The sequence below is a fragment of the Bidens hawaiensis genome, unplaced genomic scaffold (genome assembly GCF_021521415.1).
Source record: "Bidens hawaiensis isolate Kalapana, Puna unplaced genomic scaffold, B.hawaiensis_p1.1 tig00002343_1, whole genome shotgun sequence".
Taxonomy (NCBI): domain Eukaryota; kingdom Viridiplantae; phylum Streptophyta; class Magnoliopsida; order Asterales; family Asteraceae; genus Bidens; species Bidens hawaiensis.
Window position 1 is genome coordinate 2634034 of NW_027491127.1, and position 22167 is coordinate 2656200.

Here is a 22167-nt window from a genome sequence, read left to right on the forward strand (position 1 = left end):
TGGAAAGAAAAGAATAGGACCTGTCTCTTAACTTTCTATATAACGATGTCGGTTACAAAAAAGTTTCATGAAGAAAGGCTATTCATAAATGAGACAAAGAAAAAATATGAAGACAACTATTCATGGACCAAAAGGAGAAAGGTAATATAAAAGTTATTTGACACAAAGATCCAACTGTTAATTGCTAAAGCTTTTCAATTTAGTGTCACATAAATGGTTCATTTGATATTAAGAAAACCAAATAGATACCAGAACAAGAAACACTAATGGCAACATTAAGCTCTATAGGTTGCTGCGAATCTGCGATATCCAAGGATTTTGAGAATTTTTCTAACCAATTGCTGTGTCTGTTTTTAATTCCTAATTTTACTGTCAAAATTGCTCATGGTAATTTCACAAATGTCCAGGAGTTCAAGAAAAAAGATAAGAATAATCATTTTCGTTCCAATGCCGCATGTGGCCGCCGGGGGGGGGGGGGGTGGAGGGAGGAATTCAAGTATCAAAGGATTTGGAACTGAGCCGGCGAAAAACAGAGAGACAGTTTGCTATTTTGGTAAAAGGACATGCCAAAGGTATTCTGCGTTATTTTGAACTTGACTTGTTTTAGTGGTTTACCAATTATTCTTTGCTGCTTTATTTTAGTTAATGCAAAAATTGTTTTATGAAAATCGATTTGCAGAGTAATCTTGTATTGAGTTTAAGAAATAATTTATATTTTGTTCATCTTACTTTACTTCTCACTTCATCTAATAATTAATAAATGCTCTGTGCTATTCACAACATTTTCCACTTTTTAGGTTTAAAAGTAGTGCAATATAGTGTTCATTACATGTAATGGATTTAAAACAAACAATACAAAAGTCAAAAGTATTATTGTTACATTATTGGATAAGTTTTAATGAGAGTGCTGCTAAGTGCTGTCAAACAGTGTAGTTTAAAATTTTTGTCTTTCGTATGAAGCCCTTTTCATTTTGTAGACCAGGTGTCATTGGTTTTTGATTTACTTATCTTGTTTTTTTCCAAAACAATTCAAATAACCTATATATACTAATGCAGTCTTCTTGGCATAATTATGATCTTACACGTCCAAGTGGTGGTTATGTTGCTAAATGGGATCACCTTACGATCACAGGATTGCATGCCTTGTGTTTGTGTCAATGAGGTTCTGACTTTAAACATTTTAGTATTATTTGTGTCTTGAAATTTATATTTTGAAACATAATAACTTGTTTGATATTCCTGTGTTGCGATTCATGTTGGCTTTGTGTGATGAGGTAGTTCAGTATGTGCTATATATATAGATCTACTTCTAGACCCTTATCAGAATACTATATTCCTCGACCCAGTGTGGTCCTGAGATACATGAAATGACTCATGACACTAAAGGACAAGTCAACAAAGGAAATACTTGGTTGTGTAACTGCAACGGACCCTTATCGTGCAGTATCCTTTATGGAGGTTCCCTGTAGGAAGCATTGGGCTAGTTTTGCAGCCTAGTAATCCACACTCTACCATAACACTAGAAAACCAACCAAACTCTCCCATGACACTAGAAAAGCCTATTATGCCTTGATACTTGATATTCTATCAAAGTATCGTTCATGTGACTCATGCCCTTTTCCAAGCATCTTTCTTGTGCTAAGATCTGCAGAAAGACAGAATCCGGTGTGAAAGAGGGTAATGGATTAATGGAATGGAGAGAGAATGGAGTGGACAAGGGAATAAAATAGATCGTCATAATGCCATTGTCCTATTTGGTTAACCTATGAGAAATTGATAATGAAATGTGTTATTATTTTATATGTTATATGTTTGGTAGGCATGAAAAGACACAGGAATGAAAAACAAATGACAAAAGTACCCCTCCGCAAATGGATAAAAAAGTGGTAAGTGGTAACTGCGGTGGTGGTGGGAGTGATGGTGGCGGCGGCGACAGTGGTGGTGGTGTCGAGAAAGGAGGCTGAAAGAGGGAATGGAATGAAAAAAAAAGCAGGGGTGCGAAGGAATGGTTTTGATGGAATGGGATTCATTGCGTAATCGTTGATTTCATTCCATTGACCAACCAAACATCCATTTTTTCATTTCCTCACAGTGGCCCATTCCATTCCACATGTCATTCTTGCATACCAAACGCTACCCAAGAATGAGTTTGGTTATCATGACTGACCAATAATACAAGGGAAGTGTGGACATGTAAGACAGAGTCGAGGGATTAAGATGAAGTAAGCTGGGGTTGCCTATTTCACTAACTTCAGTCTTTGGGACAAAGCAACAGTAGTAGGATGGATTACATGTATAGCTGGTTGCAGTAGAAATCTTATGTTTGGCTAATACTCCCGGTAACTATATCCTGCTTGTGCCATGTGCACCACATGAACGGCGGTGCAGACTCTGAAACTTTCACTTGTTACGGAAAGCGTGTGCATATCGTGTGTGAGGCGTGTGAAGAGGTGCTACATGTCGACCGTGTTTCTTACAACATTACCTTCTGTCGATTGTTGCATGGTTTTTGAGGGTGCACTGTGAGTCTTAGGCCTAGGCGATGCTTAAAAAGTGTGGGCCCAAGATTAGCAAGGCACATAGCATAATCATGCCATTTTTTGGGGTTTATACATGTTTTAGGCTTGTTTAGGCCTATTTCAAGCCATTTTTGGTTGTTTTAGACCAATTTGCCCAGAGTTTGCAAAATGTTGCCGACTGTGTCAGGAATAGAGTAGCGAGCACAGTGGTGGTAGTTGAGTGATCACACTCGCCGGAAAACAACCAAAATCTGCGAACGGTTCCTGTAAAAAGTTTCATTAATGTCTAATTCATGTCGAGTAGACTTTGCTGTTTTGAAAATTCTTAGTTCATGAGTTATAGGGAGGGCTTTATGTCACCACAAACAGAGACTAAAGCAAGGGCTGGATATGTCGGGGGATCCAGTGGCATGTGACTGAGCCGGTAGTGGTCGGGGTTGTTTGGTTTTGGTCAGTTTTGAATGTGGAGGCTGTTTATGTGGCTGGTGTTACTAGGTAATGAGCGATTAGTAGATTCAAAGAAATAGCTTTGATGGTGCCAGAAATGATACGGTGTGGCGGAAGGTGGTTGTTGTAGTTGACACACGCCAAAAACAACCTTCTAAAGCTCTAATACCATGTGAAGATAAAAGAGAGATTATTGAGATTTTACTATAATCTCATGTACACATATATATAGACAGATCCAAGAGCTCTAACGGGCTTAGCTAATGGGCTTATGACGGCGGCCAACTCTTACACACATATTTTTTTAACATTGGCAAAAATGCATTTTACCGGGGTATAAATATTCATTTTCACAAAGTTGACTTTCATTCGGCCTTTCTAGACTTTGTATCAAGCTCACCCCCTTTCATCTTTTGCCGCCGCTCACGCTGCACCGTCGCTTATCTATCTCTTTTCGGAAACTCCATCATCTGCATCTAAGGTGTGCCGATCGTTGGTTGCGTCGATCTATTGTATGTTTTAGTCGATGATGATTATTTTGCTTTTTTGGGCATCTGTGTATGTGAATTGATATCGTTTTTACTAGGGTTTTCCAAATCTAGATAGATCTGTGAATTTCAACTTGATTAGACTGAAATTATAGCAGATGTTGTAGGCAGAGAAGGAAGTTTACTTATGGGTTATGCATCAATGCATCTCTAATTTCTTGTTGGATCTTTGTCGCCAATTTAGCATCAACATTATTTAATGTCTAGTGTACTATATATGTTCTAAAGATCTAATATGTTTGTTGATTTTTTTGAAAGAGGTTTAGAATTGATATTGATTTCCTGTAATGAGTTTAATGTTAAACGATTTAAGCACAATGTATCTATTTTAGAATGGATGTTTTATATTTTATGGAACTCAAATCTTTGGTAAATAATTAGCTATACTTTCAGAGATGGTCATTAGCATATCAGCCCTAACTGCTGAGTATCATCAGTGTTTTGTTGAAATGTATTTTTATCCCAAAAAACTTGCTGTTATTTTTTGACAGTAGAGCTAGATTTGCTATTATCACATCTTTACATATGTAATTCATTAACTAGTTATATTTGTCCTATGTGCCTTCTTTACATATCATTGTTTAGTATTTTGCAGTTCTCATTAGGAGTTTCTTCCAATGGTTTTTCGGGATTTGGTTTTGATTTCTAATTTTGATTATGTTCCGCGTTCGTATGAAGATCATAGTCAACATAATGTATTGACTGAGTGAGTTCTCTTCTTTTAACTCTACAATGATAGGCCTTTCTTCTTATATCTATATGACAACTTTATGGTCCAAATTTGCAGGCCATCGAGCTCCAATTCAAAATCAACGAAGAGGGCAAAGAAATCCACCTCTTCAAAAGTGAAGTCAAATAAAAAACCGTCTGTCAAGTTGATCTCTGTTCATAACCATTTACTCTAAATCATACCTCAACACAAAATAACGTTTGTTTTTTTTCCTTTCATTTTTAAGGGATCAAAGAATGCATAAGTTCCTATTTGAAAAAGGAGGATTAGAAGATGGAACTCGTGTAGCTTATCGTATATCTAAGGGAGTGGTAATTGAGTTTAATAATACACATGTCAAATAGTTGAACACTTCAATTATTTTATTAATCTGATATCCTCTTCTTGGCAGAAACCGCTAAAAGGTAAAAAGGAAGACTGGGGTATACGCTGTTCCTGCTGCGATACTGTGGTAAAATTTTCTGAACCTTTAATTTATAAGCATTGATGATGAATTAAGTCATTAATTTTATTATTATTATTATTTGTAAATAGATTAGCCCGTCAATGTTTGAAGCTCATGCTAACCGGTCCGGTCGCAGAAAACCGTGAGTTTTCCACCAAAACACACATTTACTTTTTCTTTCAAATTTAGGGTAACTTATTGATTTTCATATTCAAATATTGTCAGATATGATCATATTTTTCTCTCAAATGGAGACTCTCTACATGCATATGCCTCTAAGTTAAAGCTAACTGGCAAACATGTGGCTTTGAATTAAGATGACGTGTGTGACGATTGTCAAGAGGGCGGCGATCTTTTGCCATGTAGCGGTTGTCCTAGGTCTTTTCATGCTGGTAGGGTTCATATTAAATTCTACTCTTGTTGTCATTTTAGGTGGTCTAATATTAATTTGTCACACAGAATGGTATATCAACTGATAAACCGGTCCCTCTTGAAAACTACTTATGCAAACATTGTCAAGACTCGATGAAGTGGGTGGGACCAATTTCCAGTGAGGTGCCAGGTGGAACGGTTTCTGCAACCAAAGAAGAGGCTACAAACCGTTGCATTCGGATTAATGATAATCAAAACAAGCATGATCTTGTTGCATGCTCATTATGCAGGTAACACCGTGTTTCACTGTTTATTTGTACTTTACCAAATAATCTAATCCTGTTTGAATAACTTCGTTGTATCCAGATCACACGAGTTTAGCATTTTAAGTGTAGACGGCTTTAATGATAAAACCGTTATCTTGTGTGATCAATGTGAAACAGAATTTCACATTGGCTGGTTGAGGGCACATGGCAAAAGGGATCTGAAGGTGGGATAATACTAGAATATTCAGTAAATACTCATGTGACAATGAGTTAGTCTTGAGTTTTAATATCAATATCCATTGTGTTATAGGAATTGCCACCTGCCAAATGGTTCTGCTCTGACGAATGCATGGAACTCAATACTGATGTCAAGGTTTTGGTTGCTTTGGGAGCACAAAAGGTCCCGGATACTCTGATGGGAAATTACGCAACAAACTGTGACGCCGAGTGGCGTATTGTTCGTGGCAAGCATACCACAGAAGAAAACAGTCTGTTGCTTGATGAGGCTGCAAAAATCTTTTATGTGAGTGTTGTTTTTTTTTTATTTTTTATTTTTTTTTATTTTGTCCCTGTGACGAATATTGTATATTCATGCTGACAGGTTGGTTTTAATCCAATGGTGGCTTTTACTGGCACCAGTTTGCTAGAAAAAGAGGTCCCTGAAGGTCAAAGACTTTTGTAGACGAGCCGTATTTCAACCTTAATATGGCGTGATCGGTTCTTGTCATGCAAAACTAGAAACCAGTGTAGAAGGGATTGACTGTTTGAAACTTGGAACCAACTGTTTAATCTTGTTGTCTTTTAGTATTCTATTAGTGATGCAAAAACTAGTTGAAACTGTTATGGGTTGAATTATTAGCTTTAAGATACCGGTCGAAATGAACTGGGTCGGGTGTAGAGGTGCACAAATCGGGTATTAGAACAACCCGGGTTCGGGTATGGCCGGGTATTGGAAAATCGGGTATTAGCAATACCCGGGTCGGATTCGGGTCCGGGCATTGGCTCTAAAAGCCATACCCTATGTATCGGGTATAGAACCGGGCATTCTAAAACCGGGTATTTGAATACCCTATTTCCAGGTATTGAAAAAACCATGTTTTCGGGTTTTCTCGTGTTTTTTCCCGCGTTTTTTGCGGGTATAGATTGGTATTTTTAGGGGTTGCACTTTTTAGGGGTATTTTTCGGGTATTTTCCAGTTATTTTTCAGGTAATTTCGGGTATTTGAAAAACCCGGTTTCGGGTATTGGAAATACCCGGTTCGGGGTATGGAACTGGTTCGGGTATTCGGATATTATCGGGTACGGGTTTTGGTACTAAAATGCATACCCTATTTGTACCCTACGGGTATGGTGGGGTAAGGGTTCGGGTATTAAAAACCCGGGTCTAAGAAAACGAATCCGGGTTTTTCTTTCGGGTCCAGTTTCGGGTTTTTTGTGCCCCTCTAGTTGGGTGGGTTAACCTATGTTTTGTATGGTTCTTTTAGTTATATGCATAATCAATCTAGTCAAATGCTAGTTGTTTGATTTATCATTGTATAAGTCGACTGTATGCGTGTGTATTCTTATATAACGAAAGAGGTATAACACGCTCAGAAAAACGCTTATTTTCAAGATTTACTCGGTTAAAACATACAAGGTGTGAGAAATCTTTGGATCATGTAGAACCAACCATTTTCTTTGTACGATTCATTGGTGATTATAGGATTCAAAATAAGCTATAATCTAAAAATAAAACCATAAACTATAGTGTACAAAAAACAGCTAGCACTACAAGGCTTTCTTGACTGGTGTATATAACATCTTTAACTCAAACCTTAGTCCTTCCGACCAACGAGTGTGTCCTCTCACACCTCTTGCTTCTCGACTCACCAAGGACCATTGATTGACCGACAAAAGTCAACCCATTAACCTCAAACTTTCCACTACTTCGACCTCGACATCAAACATATGAAAGCTAAAATCCGACAACCCATTCCCGTCACCATAAGATAACAAAGACATTTCTTCGAGTTATGAATATCAAAATTAAATTTCTTCAACGCAGCACATCGTGTCATTAGCCACACACCCGTATACCTGCAAAAATACCCAAAACGAGTCAATAACATTTCCATACTTCCAATAATAATATTCGAGCTCATGACATACTCTTTCGCATTCGCAGTCACAAACGCTTCCAAAGCCCATCTCGGGAAGACAAATTGCCCAACTAACGAAACTGCAGACGTTTTGTCTTGATTCGCAATGAGAGTCAAAACCACAGGCAAAAGTACAGACCACTGAAAAATAATAAATAAATAAATAAAAACCGTGTTAGTATATGTATACGTATATGAAAAATTAGTAATTATTTTGAAATGTGACATACCAATTGGGCTTGGCTAAACTCGAGTGAGATGGCGAGCGTATACGAAATGCCCGTGACACAATAAACGAGGCATAATAATACTAAATAATTCGACTCGAAGCTCGATCTAGGGTAACTGAAAAAGTAGAACATGCAAAGATAAACTAAAGGCTTCATGACTACATTTAAAAGGTCCATTGTATCCTTGGCTAGAAAATAAGATAAACTATTCATCCCGTTCGCGCTCTCCCGCCTGTATTGTAATTTATCCTGAGAAAATGTCCTTAATGCCCCAATCATACATAACAAAGCTGAAATCATAAAAATAAAAAAAATAAAATAATTATTTTTAAAATTTATACTTTAAAGACGAGTTTTAAATTTAAATAAGTTTCTTTACTTACAGACAGCAATGACAGTATACTGGTAACCAGTATATCCAAACGACACGTCACTCACTTCAGCCATGGTTCCTAAACAAGCACCCGCGAGTAAAAGTATTATATAATCGGCTGCTTGTACTCTCGCGTCTCTCAAACGTTGTTTAGCAACCCTGCACGCGCACAAACCAGTCTTTATAATTTATACTAGAAAAATAAAATATATTTCATATGAATATTAATATTACCTTCCAATGTAATATCTATACTGCCTAAAAACACCAGGAGTAACCCGGCCCGATAAATCAGGGGTAGTAAAGTAATTATACTTCTCAACTTCGCGTTGACTATCCGCATGTTCAACGGGCTCAACAGATGATGATGATGATGAACCATTTTGATCACACAAATGCAGCATATCGGGTGGCACACGGTAGCCATTGTGAAGTATCCATTTAACAGGAAGCTGCTGAGCTGTCACATTCCCACCCGGTTTCGTTATTCCTTCGAGGATATCGATTAAGTGATCGGGAGTGTTTACACGGTCAGGGATTGTAATCCCCATACCCCCGAAATATTCCTCAACTTTCTCAACGGGCCCGTGGTACACGGTTATCCCGCCTTTTGCTAGAAGTATTAAATCATCAAACATCTTGTACAGCGAGTAACTGAAACAGAAAACCGTTACATGGTTAATAATAATAATAACAGCACTAGTAGTAGTAACAGCAGTAGTAGTAGTAATAGTAACAGTATTAGTAATAGTAGTAGTAATAATAATAACAATAATAGTAATAATAATAACAGTAGTAGTAGTAGTAACATTATTAGTAGTGGTAGTAACAGTAATAGTAATAATAATAATAACAGTAGCAGTAGTAGTAGTAATAGTAACAGTATTAGTAGTGGTAGTAATAGTAACAGTAAGAGTAGTAGTAGTAGTAATAATAATAATAATAATAACAATAATAATAATACCTGGGTTGGTGTACAACCATGCTTATGTTGACACCTTCAAGGGCTTCGCGCCGAAGGGCTCGAAGAAGTAAACTAGAAGATGCACTGTCTAACCCGGAAGTTGGTTCGTCTAAAATTAATAGTGACGGTTCCATGACCATTTCGAGCCCGACATTGACCCGTTTCTTTTGACCACCAGAAATCCCACGTTTTTCAACAGTCCCGACTTTTGAGTCTCGCACTCCTTGCAGTCCCAACGCCTCGATCACTCTTTCGGTTATTAAAACTTTATCCGCTTTCGGTATATCAGCAGATAGTCTAAACACAAAACAAACAGTCAAATAAGTAACTGGTTGCGCCATGTGGCACACTTTCATCTTTATCTTTATCTTTATACCTTAAAAAATAAGTAAATGTGATTAAGGGGGCGTAAGACTTGGAACAATAATCTAATCCTTAATTCATTATATCTAATAAATAAGTAACTGGCTACGCCACGTGTTCTGTGAGCCCAATATTATTTTTCCCACTTCTCTTATTTCACCCCTTCGTATTCTTTTTCTTAGATTAGAAAAGTTCAATAAAAATGCAATAGTAAAAAAGTCAATCATATGTTATCTCAAAATATTGTTTATAATTCCTATATTTATTATTGCCAACTATTTAAAATTTCATTTATTCAACCCTGTAATACACGGGTTTCTAACCTACTAATATATTATGACAAAAAGAATTGACTGAGTATACTTAACATACCGACATCGAGCACTGAACCGGAGGTTTTCTTCTACGGTTAAATCTCCATGAACGATGTCATCTTGCGGGACAAACCCGACAATTTTTTTATACGAGTGAATAGATTCAGTTTTTCCGTTGACTAAAATATTCCCAGACATGTTACACCCGGTTATTTTCCCAGTCAAAGCGGACAAAAACGTGGTTTTCCCGGCGCCAGACGGGCCCATTACAGCCGAGATTCTACCAGGTAAAATCTTTCCACTGACACACCTCATAATATTCTTTCGCTTTCCTTTTAACGTTAACGTTAGTTCATTAAACGCGATTTCAATACGAGGGCGTTTCCTTAACGAAATGCCCTCGCCATCGTACACCATGTCCATGTTCCCATCCATTGCTTTCTCTCTCTCGATTTGACCATACGCGTATTTAAATATTTGACTTCTCGTATGCAACTCTTTCGAAGCTTTACGCGCGTGTTTTGAATTTAAATTTTTATCCCCACTTTCCAAATTTGAACTTTTGTCTTCCAAATTATCATCAACCGAATTCGTGTCTTTCTTATGCACTTGCGGACTGTTTGCACTTCTAGTTTTTGTTCGTGTAAACGTTCGTGACAGTGTTTCCTGCAACCCTTGTAATCCCGAAGGTTTCCATTCTCTTGAAGCTCTAGACTTTTGTCTCGCGTGTGCGGTTTCACGTGCATACTTTGCAGCTGCTTCTCGGGATTTTGCTTGTTTCTCATATCGAGTCGAGATTACTTGGTCTGAGCAGTTATATACAACTATCAGTATAGCTGTCAGTAAAGCCTACAACACAATCGCATAGCATTAAAAGTTAGGACTATTAACGTGTTTAACAGGTTAGAGACGACGCGGTTAACACACGATCGACTACTTACAATAAGCAAAACTCCAAAAACCTGCATGCTTGGGATTTCGGTTCCCTTGTCACATTTAGTGCCAGCAAAGCATCCTGCATATAATTAACTCAAATCACTAGATCTTCATAACAAGAAGAAGATGCATTTTAGGGGTGTATACGAGCCAAGCTGCTCGTAAGCTGCTCAAGATCGGCTCACTTTGCCTGGATCGATCCGTGCAAACAAGCTTGAGTCTAAAAGTTAGCTTGTTTAATAAACGAGCCAGAGCTTTAACTTAACTTATCGAGCTTGAGCTGGCTCACAAGCCTGTTATTTATAAAACTTTTATTTAATATATTAAATATATGTTTATGAAATAATTATTAATATATATATATATATTATGTTTATATGATCATTATGATAAAATTAACCATATAATATATATTATGTTATAAATAAAAATTGTAAATAATACTCCCTCCGTCCCTTTGAAAGTGTCCACATTTCCTTTTTAGTTTGTCCCATTTCAAATGTCCACTTTCAAAATTTATTAACTAATTTCCAAATTTACCCTTAAAAATGCAATCATTCAAACTTTCTTAAATTTTGTCTTTTTATATATGTCAATAGTCATTTGTTAAGCAAAAAATGCAATCATTCAAGCTTTCTTAAATTTTGTGTTTTTTCAAACCATGACACTTGTAGAGGGACGGAGGGAGTATAAAATAATTAAAAATGTACATAAATTAATTAATAAAAAAACGAGCCGAGTCTGAGCAGAGCTTGAGCTCTCGTAAGTTAAACGAGCCGAGCTTGAGCATGTTAGTCAAGCTCAGGCTCGGCTCATTTACACCACTGCAGATATGTGTATTTTCTCAAGATTTAGTTGATCAAAAACACTTACGGTATTTAACTCTAGAACCCATCCTGCAATAATATCTGCAATCAAACAGAAAGTTAAGCATGACTGCAAGCGCATCAGAACGAAAAACCAACAAAACGTGTTATAAATAACTAAATACCCTCGAGGGCATTCGATTTTCTTGATGGTTGTAGGACAGTAATATCCTGGATCACATAACATCTCGTTACCCAAGTGTACGGGAACCCACATATCAGCTGCACCACAACTATGATTCAGCTTGCCTGAAGGTAATTGGTAATGGTATCTGTAAAAAGATTTCTAAGAATATATGTCTTAATAATGTACATGCATATAACTTAGCACACAATGTCAAAAAGCTTGATATTTATGATGAAACTTACGGTGAACAAATCCCGGTTGCTGGAATGAGCTTTGCCACAGGGCAGTGCGCACCCAACGGGCATGCTGTAAAAATGTCATAAAGTTTGCAACTTTAATAGTTTTAAGTAGGGTGGCAAATATGACCCATTGGGTTGAATGGATTGTATTAAAATGTATATAATGGGTCATAATGGGTCAAACTAAAAAAGGAAATGATTGAAACGGGTCAAAACAGGTCGAAATTTCTTTAAGGTTTTTTATTTTTATTTTTATTTTTTATTATGGAACGAGAAAACGGAGGAAACTTTTTAGTACTTTTAATTTTTTAGTTTTTGATTTATATTTCGAGTTATGATTTTTTAATTATTTTTTTTTGAATTTTTTAATGAAGGGTTTTTGAAATGGGTTGAGATTTCAAAAAACCCCTCATTAAAAAATTCGAAAAAATTAATTAAAAAAATATAACTTGAAATATAAATCAAAAACTAAAAAAGTAAAAATACTAAAAAGTTTTCTCCGTTTTTCTCGTTCCATAAAAGAAAAAAAAATAAACTCGAGAAATGTCAACCCGTTTCAATCATTTTCTTTTTTTAGTTTGACCCATTATGACCCATTATATACATTTTAATACAACTCATTCAACCCATGGGTCACATTTGCCACCCCTAGTTTTAAGTTTACGTTTAACTTACGGATCATGCAAGTGAGACCTTGCGGGCAGAAAAAGCCTTCACAACACGGTTTGCTGTTAGATGTTCTGAAAGGCATTTTTTTAGGATTTGTTTCATTAAATACATATTTCTGGCCCGGGTTCGCTGCACTGGCCCAGCCTGCCTCACATCCGGCTGACCATGACGTTAGGTTGCAGTTTCGGTTCGGATCTAAGAAATGGGATTCAGACACGCTTTTCCTGTCGCCACTTTTTTTTAAAAAACTTGTGAAGTATACTTTGAGTTCGGATACGGTACACAGTCGAAGTGGGAGGTCTGAAATTAAGTTATACTTCATTATGGTACATATATACATATATATATGGGCGCGTTCATTTTAGAACCAGTATTATGTTCAGAACCAATATTATGTTCAAAACCACTTATAACTTTGAGAAACTACGCCACTGGTTTAAACTTTTACATAAACGTAACATAAATGGTCCCCGGAAATAGACGGTGTTAACTTTTTCTGTTAAGTGTGTGTGAAATGACAAAAATACCCCTCTTGATTAAAAGCAGAAAATAAAAAGCCTAAAACTAAAATAACATACCCTTTTAACAGTTATTAATATTCTCAAGGGGCAATATAGTCTTTAGATGCCTATTAAGACTACGCGATTCTCAACATAATATTGGTTCTGAAACGAGAGTTGGTTCTGAAACGAGAGTTGTATATATATAATAACAAGAATGGGTCAGCCTAAAATGACTAAAATACCCCTCTTCATTAAAAGTAGAAAAATAAAAACCTAAAACTTAATAAACCTTTTTAACAGTTATTAATATTCTCAAGGGGCAATATAGTCTTTAGACGTTTATTAAGACTACGCGATTCTCAACATAATACTGGTTCTGGAACGAGCGCGATATTTTATATATATATATATATATATATATATATATATATATATATATATATATAAGTTAATAACAAGAATGGATCACCTTGCAACTTTTCATGGCACTTCTGGAAGAATCTATCTCTACCTTGGAAATCAAAAGCTCCATGAAAATCTTTCTTCCTACAACAAAACACAGACACATGTAAGAAACCAAAAAGGGTAAAATGGGAAATAAATTAAAAAAAAAAACAAAATAAAAAATGATCAATACTTACACATCTTCTGTGCAAAAACCTATCACTTTTTCGATTTCGGGCTGGTGTTTCTCAACAGTCTGGTTAAATTTTGCAAGAAAAAGATTCGAAATAAGCGGTGTGATTCTCGGAATGGGTTTGGATTTTTGGGAGCAAACATTTTGTGGGAAATGACCCAGAAATAATATAGATATGGAGATCAAGAATGTAGTAACCCAACAGGCATTAATCATTTTCTTTCTTGTTATTCCATGTGCAATGTTAATATTATTATCATGGCTGGTTTGCAGTAAATGAGCCAAGAAATGATTTTTAGATGAATATGTGATATGGGTGTTGGTTAATTTGGATAATCTTGAATAAAGTTGGATTCTTTGATTGATTGTGTTTGGATGGATGAATGGATTAAAGATTGGTTGAGGGTTAGAGTGGTTTTCGGATGAAGAAATTGCGGGAGAAATTGGTGGAAAGAATCTCCAAAATTTTACCGTTGAATTTAAGGAAGTAAAAGTAAAACCCTGTCTTTTTTTTTTGGCTTTCTTGATTTTGAGGTGACATTTATTTAGTATTAGTAAGGGTGTTCCTCAAGAGTATCCTCGAGTACCATAGAATATTACCAATACCGTATTTTTATCTTATTTTTCGGTTAGCTATCTTGAACTATTAGACCATCCTATGTGGAGGGTTTTTGCTCCACGTTATCGTCACGTAAGAAACCGGACATCGAAGCCCCTCTCTATAACGTTGTTTAAAGCCCATTTACCGCCCCTGTTATATATATATATATATGTGTGTGTGTGTGTGTGTGTGAGAGAGAGTGAAAAGTAGGGTGGTGGCCCACCTTCATCCCTCACGCCGCCCCTTCTTCCACCCACCGCCCCAACCCAAATCGCCCCTTTACAGCCCACAACGGAGGGTCTTATAGTTCTAGAACACTATCTTAATACCTAAACCATTTTAATATTTTCTAATTGCTCTCCAAAATTTTGGCTTTTGGTCTCTCTCTCATCTATTTTATACGGCTTCTAAAATCCGACCACCCATCTTTCAACCCCTGCCTGAATTGGTGGGGATGGTGTTGCCATAAGGGTAATGCTACCCTTGAGGAAGGTGCCCCTTCCCCTTAAAACGATAATTTCTTTTCTACACTTTAAAAGTAGGTTACATACTTACATAGTTACATGTGAGAATGATAGGTATTGTAGTGTTGGAAGTAAAAATATAAATGGATAAAAAGTTTGATATGACATGCATATGGAAATAATATATTGTAGTGTGGAAAATCTAAAAGAGCCTTATATTATACTATACGTAGGTATATAATGATAGTACTTATATAATCCCAATACATGGTTATAATGCATTTTAACATGGTTATATAAACTAACAAGAGAAATATAAATGATCTTAATTTCTCTTAGAAAATATACTTCAGTATTTTGATTTATGATCAATCATTTAATAAACTAGTATATTTAGAGTACATGACATGATATAAGATTAGTTTTTAAAATTTTGTGGGTGTGGGACAGTATAGTATTAAGTGATACACGCATTGGTTACCCGAAATCATTTACCTACATCAAAACATAATATATTAATATGTGAAAGGTTAACGTACTATAAAATTAACGTGTTAAACGTGAAAATCAAGTAGAGTAATTATATATACAAGTAGAATAATTATGTAATTACATAATTACTCTACTTGATTCTCACATTTAGCACGTTAATTTCATTTGTATTTGATCCAAACCCATATTAATATATTATATAATCTTTAAAAATATAATGAAGAATAATATGTAACATTACAGAATTTTTGAATGCATAATTAAGTGTAGCATCTCATGTTTGTGTTTTAGGTGAGTTCAAGCTCGAGTTTAAGTGATGAGCATTCAAACGAGTAACCTCAACCATGCAAGACTATAAACGATGTACTCACTAACAATGTTGTAAAAGTATGTTTACAATGTCAAGTACCCGCTACAAGGTATGTCGCCGATGCGAGCTTCTTTAACTCCGCCTAGTTACTAAGAATCGATTAAAGGTGGTTATCTCGGCCAGAATCACATCTAATCAGTGAACTTGAGCCGATTTTGACTTAAAAAAATATAACATAATTCGTATTTCTATAATATTAACAAATATCATATTTTTAATTAATGATTAGCAATTTTTAGAATATTTATTCATTTAAAAATTTATTTCTCTTATTTATATTGATATTCACCTATTTTGTAAATATTAGTAAACTTATGATATTTGATATATATATATAATATTCAAAAATTATTTTTCTTTATATTTATCATCTCCGAGTACTCCCCGATTACTCCTTTTACACCCAACTCTTCAGTTGGCCCGTCTAGTGTCCGCAACTACTTTTGCAACCTTGCTCACTATCCACATGTAAATCTTTACCTGTAAACCCGATAGGCAATGGTAACAAGTACTCGACTAGTATGAAACCGTATACGGGACATGACACCACCACCATCCTATTATACTTATGTTACTTGCATAATTACTAGTTGTCAAATTAATAACAAATTGTGGGCATCCCACCATGATTGCATCTTAGGTAGGAACTGATATATGCAAACTGAGGTACCCTTTGCTTGATGGGATGCATCACCTTAGTGGAGATTAATCATTTTCCTTGTATATCTTGATCACCATCAACAAATGTCATCTAATACTTTCCAACTAAAATATCAATAAAGTATCTCAAAAATATCACCATTATTATGTAACATGTCTAAAATATACAAACACCACATATCACAAAACTTACAAAAAAAGGAAATCATAATTAAAAGTTGCTTTAGTGAAATGAGCCACTTTGCACTCACACAACATATATGATTCACTTTGGCCTGAATTTAGACTTTAGAGTACTCAATCATTTTCAAACTCCCCTAACCACAATCTTTTTGTCACATAGTCCTCTCCATCACTCGATTTAGATGACTCAAATCAATTATGTGGTCACTCACGACTGTACTAAGACACCTTAACGTGCATGTTCTGCGTTAGTCATGAATGTCCGGACAAATGTTTCGACAAAAAGAGAAAACAACAAATATCTCAAAACAGATATATGAGGAAGGTAGGCAAGACGCATTTTCCAATCTTTACATGTTACTTTATAAATATTGTAAAATGTACACGCGTACGTGTAATACTGCACATAAGATGCCCGTCACTTTGTAGAAGCTTCTTATATTCACGCAACCTATATGTTCGTGCAAATATCGTATAAGACTTCAGTTAAACATAAAATCCAAAAAGATACTTCCAAGTCATATCTTAATATGCCCATGCATATATATATGTACATACAAGATATAAGCTCTTCAACATCTACACCACTATATATATATCTCCCCTAGTTGCCTACACTCAATACATTCACTCTCTCCATCCATAATAACCCCCCACCCCCCCCCCCCCACCCAAAAAAAACAAACGCACGCTCACTCTGCTAAAGGCACATCTATATATGCATACCTATAGAAGATGGTTCAAGTGAAGAGAGTGAAAGCATGGCTTATGAAAACTAGACATACAAACGGAGTTGTAGCGTGGTAAAGATGTGAAAAATGGTGGTCATGGGCAACCAGACGGACATCATCGTCTATGTATGATGTTGAATATGATGATGAAGATGATGATTGCATTCCGAGGGATGTCCCCAAGGGTCATTTAGTAGTCTATGTGGGTGAAAACCAAAGGAGGTTTGTTATCAGTGTCAAATTACTAAAACACCCCTTGTTCAACGTGTTGCTGGATCAAGCTCGAGATGAGTACGACTTCACTGCTGGTTCCAGACTCTACATCCCCTGCAACGAGAATGTTTTCCTCAGTGTCGTTCAGTGTCAGAAGATCAAGTTTAAATCTAATATATTTAAAAGTTAGTCTGTAAAGTATGCATATTTAATGCAAAGATCAATAAACACAGTTTTTGCATGTGTAGGATGAAGATTATGAAGAAGATACATTTCAAGGGATGTATCTTCATTACTGATATAAAATTACTAAAATGCCCTTTGTCTAGCGCGTTGTTGGATCAACAACTTCATTACTGATTCAATTTCTGCATTCGAATTTGAAATGATTTTACTAAAAGATCGAAAAACTTTTAGTCATCGATATGAAATTACTAACATGCCCTTTGTCTAGCGCGTTGTTGGATCAACAACTTCATTACTGATTCATTTTCTGCATTCGAATTTGAGATGATTTTACTAAAATATCGAAAAACTAGTGTAAAGTATGCAGCTTTATTGCAAGATAAATAACAGAAGTCGGAAACTGCAATAACCAACCTAATATAGACGAATGAAGTACACGTGTATTAGACTTTGAAGCATGCTGTTAACAAACAAAACTTATGAAGAATGTACACATATACAAAGCATTAAGTTCATATCATCTAACAACAAAGGTAACACTAAACCAAAATATAACTGTTTCATTAAACACTCACAGTTGTATAAGCGAAACAATTTCGCAAAAAACGATCATCTGTCGTCCCTAACCATATCTTCAAGCTCTCTTCGACCAAAAGGTACACCGTTATTACTAGCATCTATAGATCTAACAGAAAGATAATGCATCATCCATGCCACCATGAAGTAAACCTCCAAAAACGACTGAACCACGGAGGCAAACAATGTGCCAAAAAAATGTGTAAGTACATGTCCAGCAAAAGACCCGCAGGCAATACCTTCCAAACACTTGAGATTAATAGCAGGATTAATCATTAACGACAGTAACCGACACCCTTCTTTTATAACTTCCTTCTCGGTTTTTCTCGAATCCACCATCGCCACCCAAGCGTCCAACGCAAACACGAAAGACATAACCAAGTCTATCAAGAACCACGATAACAGAAACCCGTAAATCTCCTTTTCGAAACCTTTAACAACCCAAGGCGCCAACGTCGAAAATGGCATAAACTTCAACCGAATAAAAATCTTGAAAAGCGAATACTGATCGTCAATCTCCCCGAAAAAGTAAAGTCCCAGTAACTGAGTCCATCCGTCCCAAACCACCCACCTCATAATAACGAACCCCGACAACCGTCTAGCCCCCAAGATCGCATCTTTCTCGAACACTTCCCGAGACGAACCGTCTCTCTTCAACAAATCATTCACAACCAAGACAAACACAACCCCATGAACCCAAACATAAGTAAAAACATATACCGGAATCATGACCCCATACGAACCCGACAAAACCCCAATCAACCACAACAATCTATTCAACTCATGTTCTTGAATCCCGACCCGAATAAACAAAAACCCGAAATTGGCTTCACTTTCATTCTTCAAACCATCAATTACCACAGACCCATTAACCTTATTGTAGGGGTATGGTACTAAACCCGGTTTTACGACCCTAAATTTATTATGTTTGGCTTATTTTATTATATGGACTAATACAATGTTATTGGGCTGAGGGGGTTTTGTGGAGGTAACCCTAACTGGGCTAGGCCCATTAAGGTACCATGATGGTGGCCATGAGACTCTCTATATAAGGAGGTCTCCACCTCCTTATTAAGGGGTCATGCTCAATAAGAGCCACCACCACTTTTTTGTGTCTGTAAACGAGAGATCCTCAGGATTTCTTAGCAGTCACCTCCACACCCCCGAAAAACCATTGCAGGTCTCAAGCAACCGGAGAAGAAGATCAAGACGTGGTTCGTTCATCTCGAAAATCCGTGGAAACATCGTCATGGATCAGGTCAGATTCATTTCGTGCTTCGACATTGGCGCCATCCGTGGACGGCAACGAACTACCCTTCGATCTTCATCTCGGCTGTCAGATCTCTCCCAGAAAAAACCCAGATCTGGAAGTTTACAGAAAAAGGCTTCAAGGCTTGTTCTATTAAAGCTCAAAAAGATCCATAGATCTAAAAGAGGCTTCCAGATCTGTGCAAAAAGAAACTGCCTGACTCGAATGATCAAGTCTCCGGATCTGTGATGGTTTTAAATCTGCTCCGAGCTTCAGATCTATCTAGATCTGATTTACAGATCTAGATCTAGGTTACAGACCTGGATTCTAGGTTTTAAATCTGCTTCGACACTTATCCACAATCTCAACCAATCTAAACGTCAATTTAGCATCCGACCGTACAATTTCCGAAACCCTAATCCCATTATCAACAACCAAATTAGAAAACCCCAATTGCGGATCAAACGAATCAAGAATGAAATTGGATTCATTCCCATGTTTTCGCCCCAAATTCCCGAACAATCGGTGGTCAATTTCATCATCGCCGGAGAAAAACCCGTCGTCTAGGGTTCCGACGCGTGTCAGCTGCAGAAACGGGCGGCGGCGGTGGCGGGAAATGGGTATTGTTGGGTTCGGGTCGGGTTGGGTTCTGGACAAAAGGGTTTGGATATCTTGGTCGGAATCGATGTAATGAGTGAGATAATTAGTTAGGGTTTCGAGGTTATTGCAGAGGGAGAATAATAAGAATGAAAGGATGAGAAGTGACCGGAGGTTGTGGGTGGTGGAGAAGATGACGGTGGTGGTGTGGTGGAGGGTTTGGGTGGCCGTACGGAGGTGGGGTAGTGGTGGTGGTGGATGGTGGTGGCCAGTCATGATAAATCTTGAATTCTTGATGATGAAATGAAATGATGAATCTTGATATTATTATTATTATTATTATTATTATTATTATTATTATTAGTTGTAAGAAGTTGTTTTCGACTGTTAAATTGTTTGATTATTTTAATTGTTGTAGTATAAACTGATGGTGGTTTTTATGATGTTGATGAGTAGTTTTGGTAAATGGGTATTTAATAGCATGAATTTTTGGATTGGTGAATGGTTAACGAATGAATATTTATTGTTGGGTTGTGTTTTGTTTCTTGAAAATCTTTCCATTTTTGTAGTTACTAGTTAGGAGGGGATGAGTAATGGGTACTAGACGAGTCGATTCGTTTTGAAGTTAACGAGTTAGCTTGATTTGACGGGTTTGTTCTTAATAAGTTGAAGATGAGTACGAGTTCGGCTTGTAAAAAGATGGAATCGGCTCGCGATTTGAAGAACCAGCTAGATTAACCGGCTCGTGATTTGAAAATATCTTTGAGCTGCACAAATTCATCTCCGTTCCAAATAGTAAGAAAATGATGTTCCAATCTATAATGTTGGTTACTTGTTGGTGCATTTGGCAAGCTAGAAATAAGAGAATTTTTGAAGACGAGAAGGTGTGTGTTCAACATATTGTGGGTCAAATTAAATCTCTTCCTTTGGTTGAAGGCTCGGTCGAGAAAATTGGGAGTTGAGTGGAGAAAATGGTTGGAGTTCGATATATAATTTTGCTTTGTTGTTTTGTGTTGTTGGCTAGCGGGGTCACTTTTATTTTTAATGAAAGTTGTTGTTCATAAAAAAAAATAAAAAAAGATTAACCGGCTCGTGGAATTGAGTTATAACTGAACGTTTAAAAATGTGGCTCAACTTAAACGAGTCGAGCAAGCAATCTAAAGAATGAGTTTATCTTGGTTTACGTATAAACAGTTGCTTCCAAGCAAGTGAGCTTCAAGTGAGTTACGAGCCATGGTTTTTCGAACATCCTTATCATAATGTAATCAAATTAGACCTTTAGTAGAACTAATTATGATATATCATATACAACTATACATGTAAGGTGGGTTTAATTAGTTAATCTAATTATAATGCTCGTGAAATTAAGGTTTGGTGGGCTAAGAAGAAGCCGAAGAAATTGAAACATGCTATTATTATATGTAATAATAAATAAGGTGTAGAGCTACAGATAACTAGGAAAAATTTAGATATGGCATTTTTAGTAGGGTGTTAAATTGAATGTACCCCTTTAATTATGTTTAGTTATGAAAATCATTTTTCATAATAGCCGGAAATGATTTTGTTTAAAAGAGAGATTCAGGTAAAAGGCATGATAAGTACAATCAAAATAACATCATTTTGGCTTTTCTAATGTCACGAGATTCATTTTATCCTTTTATCTGTAAGAACGCAGTCGTCTTAATCTCTTGTAGCATCTTTGACATGGATGACAGTTTGATGTTTAATACTTTTTCGTTTTGAGCTTGCTATATATACCCGCAAGTGGTCAAAAAGATGGCATTTATAGCCTTAGTGAAAAAGATAGCATGTTTTACGTGTGCTTAGAAATGTCTAGCAAACCCACGACTCTACCGAAAGGATGTGACAATTTACACCAAGCACAAATATGAATCCAAATGGACCTTGCGAACTTGCATCATACTGGTAGGTATGATGCATATACAGTTTAAAGGAATTTGTTATTATGTGATTAGTCGTTTCAGTTGAACTTTAAGCCTAACTTTACATACATATACAGTTTAAAGCAATTTGTTGTTATGTGATTCGAGACGTAAAGACAAGTGCAAGCTAACAAATCCTCACGCATCATCTAAATCCTTCGGTTTCTACAAACTTGTAAGACAATTCATCAATAAGAGTTCGTTCAAACAACTTTGA

General features: G+C 36.3%; 4 protein-coding genes and 1 pseudogene across 4 annotated transcripts; 3 read left to right on the forward strand and 2 right to left on the reverse strand.

The window, feature by feature from the left end:
- The first annotated feature begins 2804 nt into the window (after nt 1–2804).
- LOC143618957 (uncharacterized) lies at nt 2805–5853 on the forward strand. The gene is made up of 9 exons (XM_077091014.1): nt 2805–3447; nt 4100–4220; nt 4302–4388; nt 4471–4555; nt 4636–4695; nt 4779–4831; nt 4915–5078; nt 5147–5551; nt 5638–5853. The coding sequence occupies exons 2-7, from the start codon at nt 4132–4134 to the stop codon at nt 5003–5005; spliced, it is 465 nt and encodes a 154-aa protein (XP_076947129.1). The 5' UTR covers nt 2805–3447; nt 4100–4131; the 3' UTR covers nt 5006–5078; nt 5147–5551; nt 5638–5853.
- Nucleotides 5324–6009, forward strand: LOC143618827 (uncharacterized). Its single transcript, XM_077090911.1, has 4 exons — nt 5324–5351; nt 5505–5551; nt 5638–5850; nt 5929–6009. Exons 1-4 carry the CDS (start codon nt 5324–5326, stop codon nt 6007–6009), a joined length of 369 nt encoding a protein of 122 aa, XP_076947026.1.
- Nucleotides 6010–6839: 830 nt separating this feature from the next.
- On the reverse strand, nt 6840–14037 carry LOC143618958 (putative white-brown complex homolog protein 30). Its single transcript, XM_077091015.1, has 14 exons — nt 13690–14037; nt 13518–13594; nt 12552–12845; nt 11880–11943; nt 11636–11782; nt 11518–11552; nt 10650–10723; nt 9767–10557; nt 9032–9328; nt 8302–8721; nt 8078–8226; nt 7695–7984; nt 7475–7605; nt 6840–7402 (listed from the first exon to the last, which is right to left on the reverse strand). The coding sequence occupies exons 1-14, from the start codon at nt 13899–13901 to the stop codon at nt 7249–7251; spliced, it is 3135 nt and encodes a 1044-aa protein (XP_076947130.1). The 5' UTR covers nt 13902–14037; the 3' UTR covers nt 6840–7248.
- Nucleotides 14038–17163: 3126 nt separating this feature from the next.
- On the reverse strand, nt 17164–19033 carry LOC143618897 (uncharacterized). Its single transcript, XM_077090950.1, has 2 exons — nt 18161–19033; nt 17164–17513 (listed from the first exon to the last, which is right to left on the reverse strand). The coding sequence occupies exon 1, from the start codon at nt 18888–18890 to the stop codon at nt 18195–18197; it is 696 nt and encodes a 231-aa protein (XP_076947065.1). The 5' UTR covers nt 18891–19033; the 3' UTR covers nt 17164–17513; nt 18161–18194.
- LOC143618829 (protein SMALL AUXIN UP-REGULATED RNA 12 pseudogene) lies at nt 17191–17589 on the forward strand (annotated as a pseudogene).
- Nucleotides 19034–22167: the final 3134 nt, after the last annotated feature.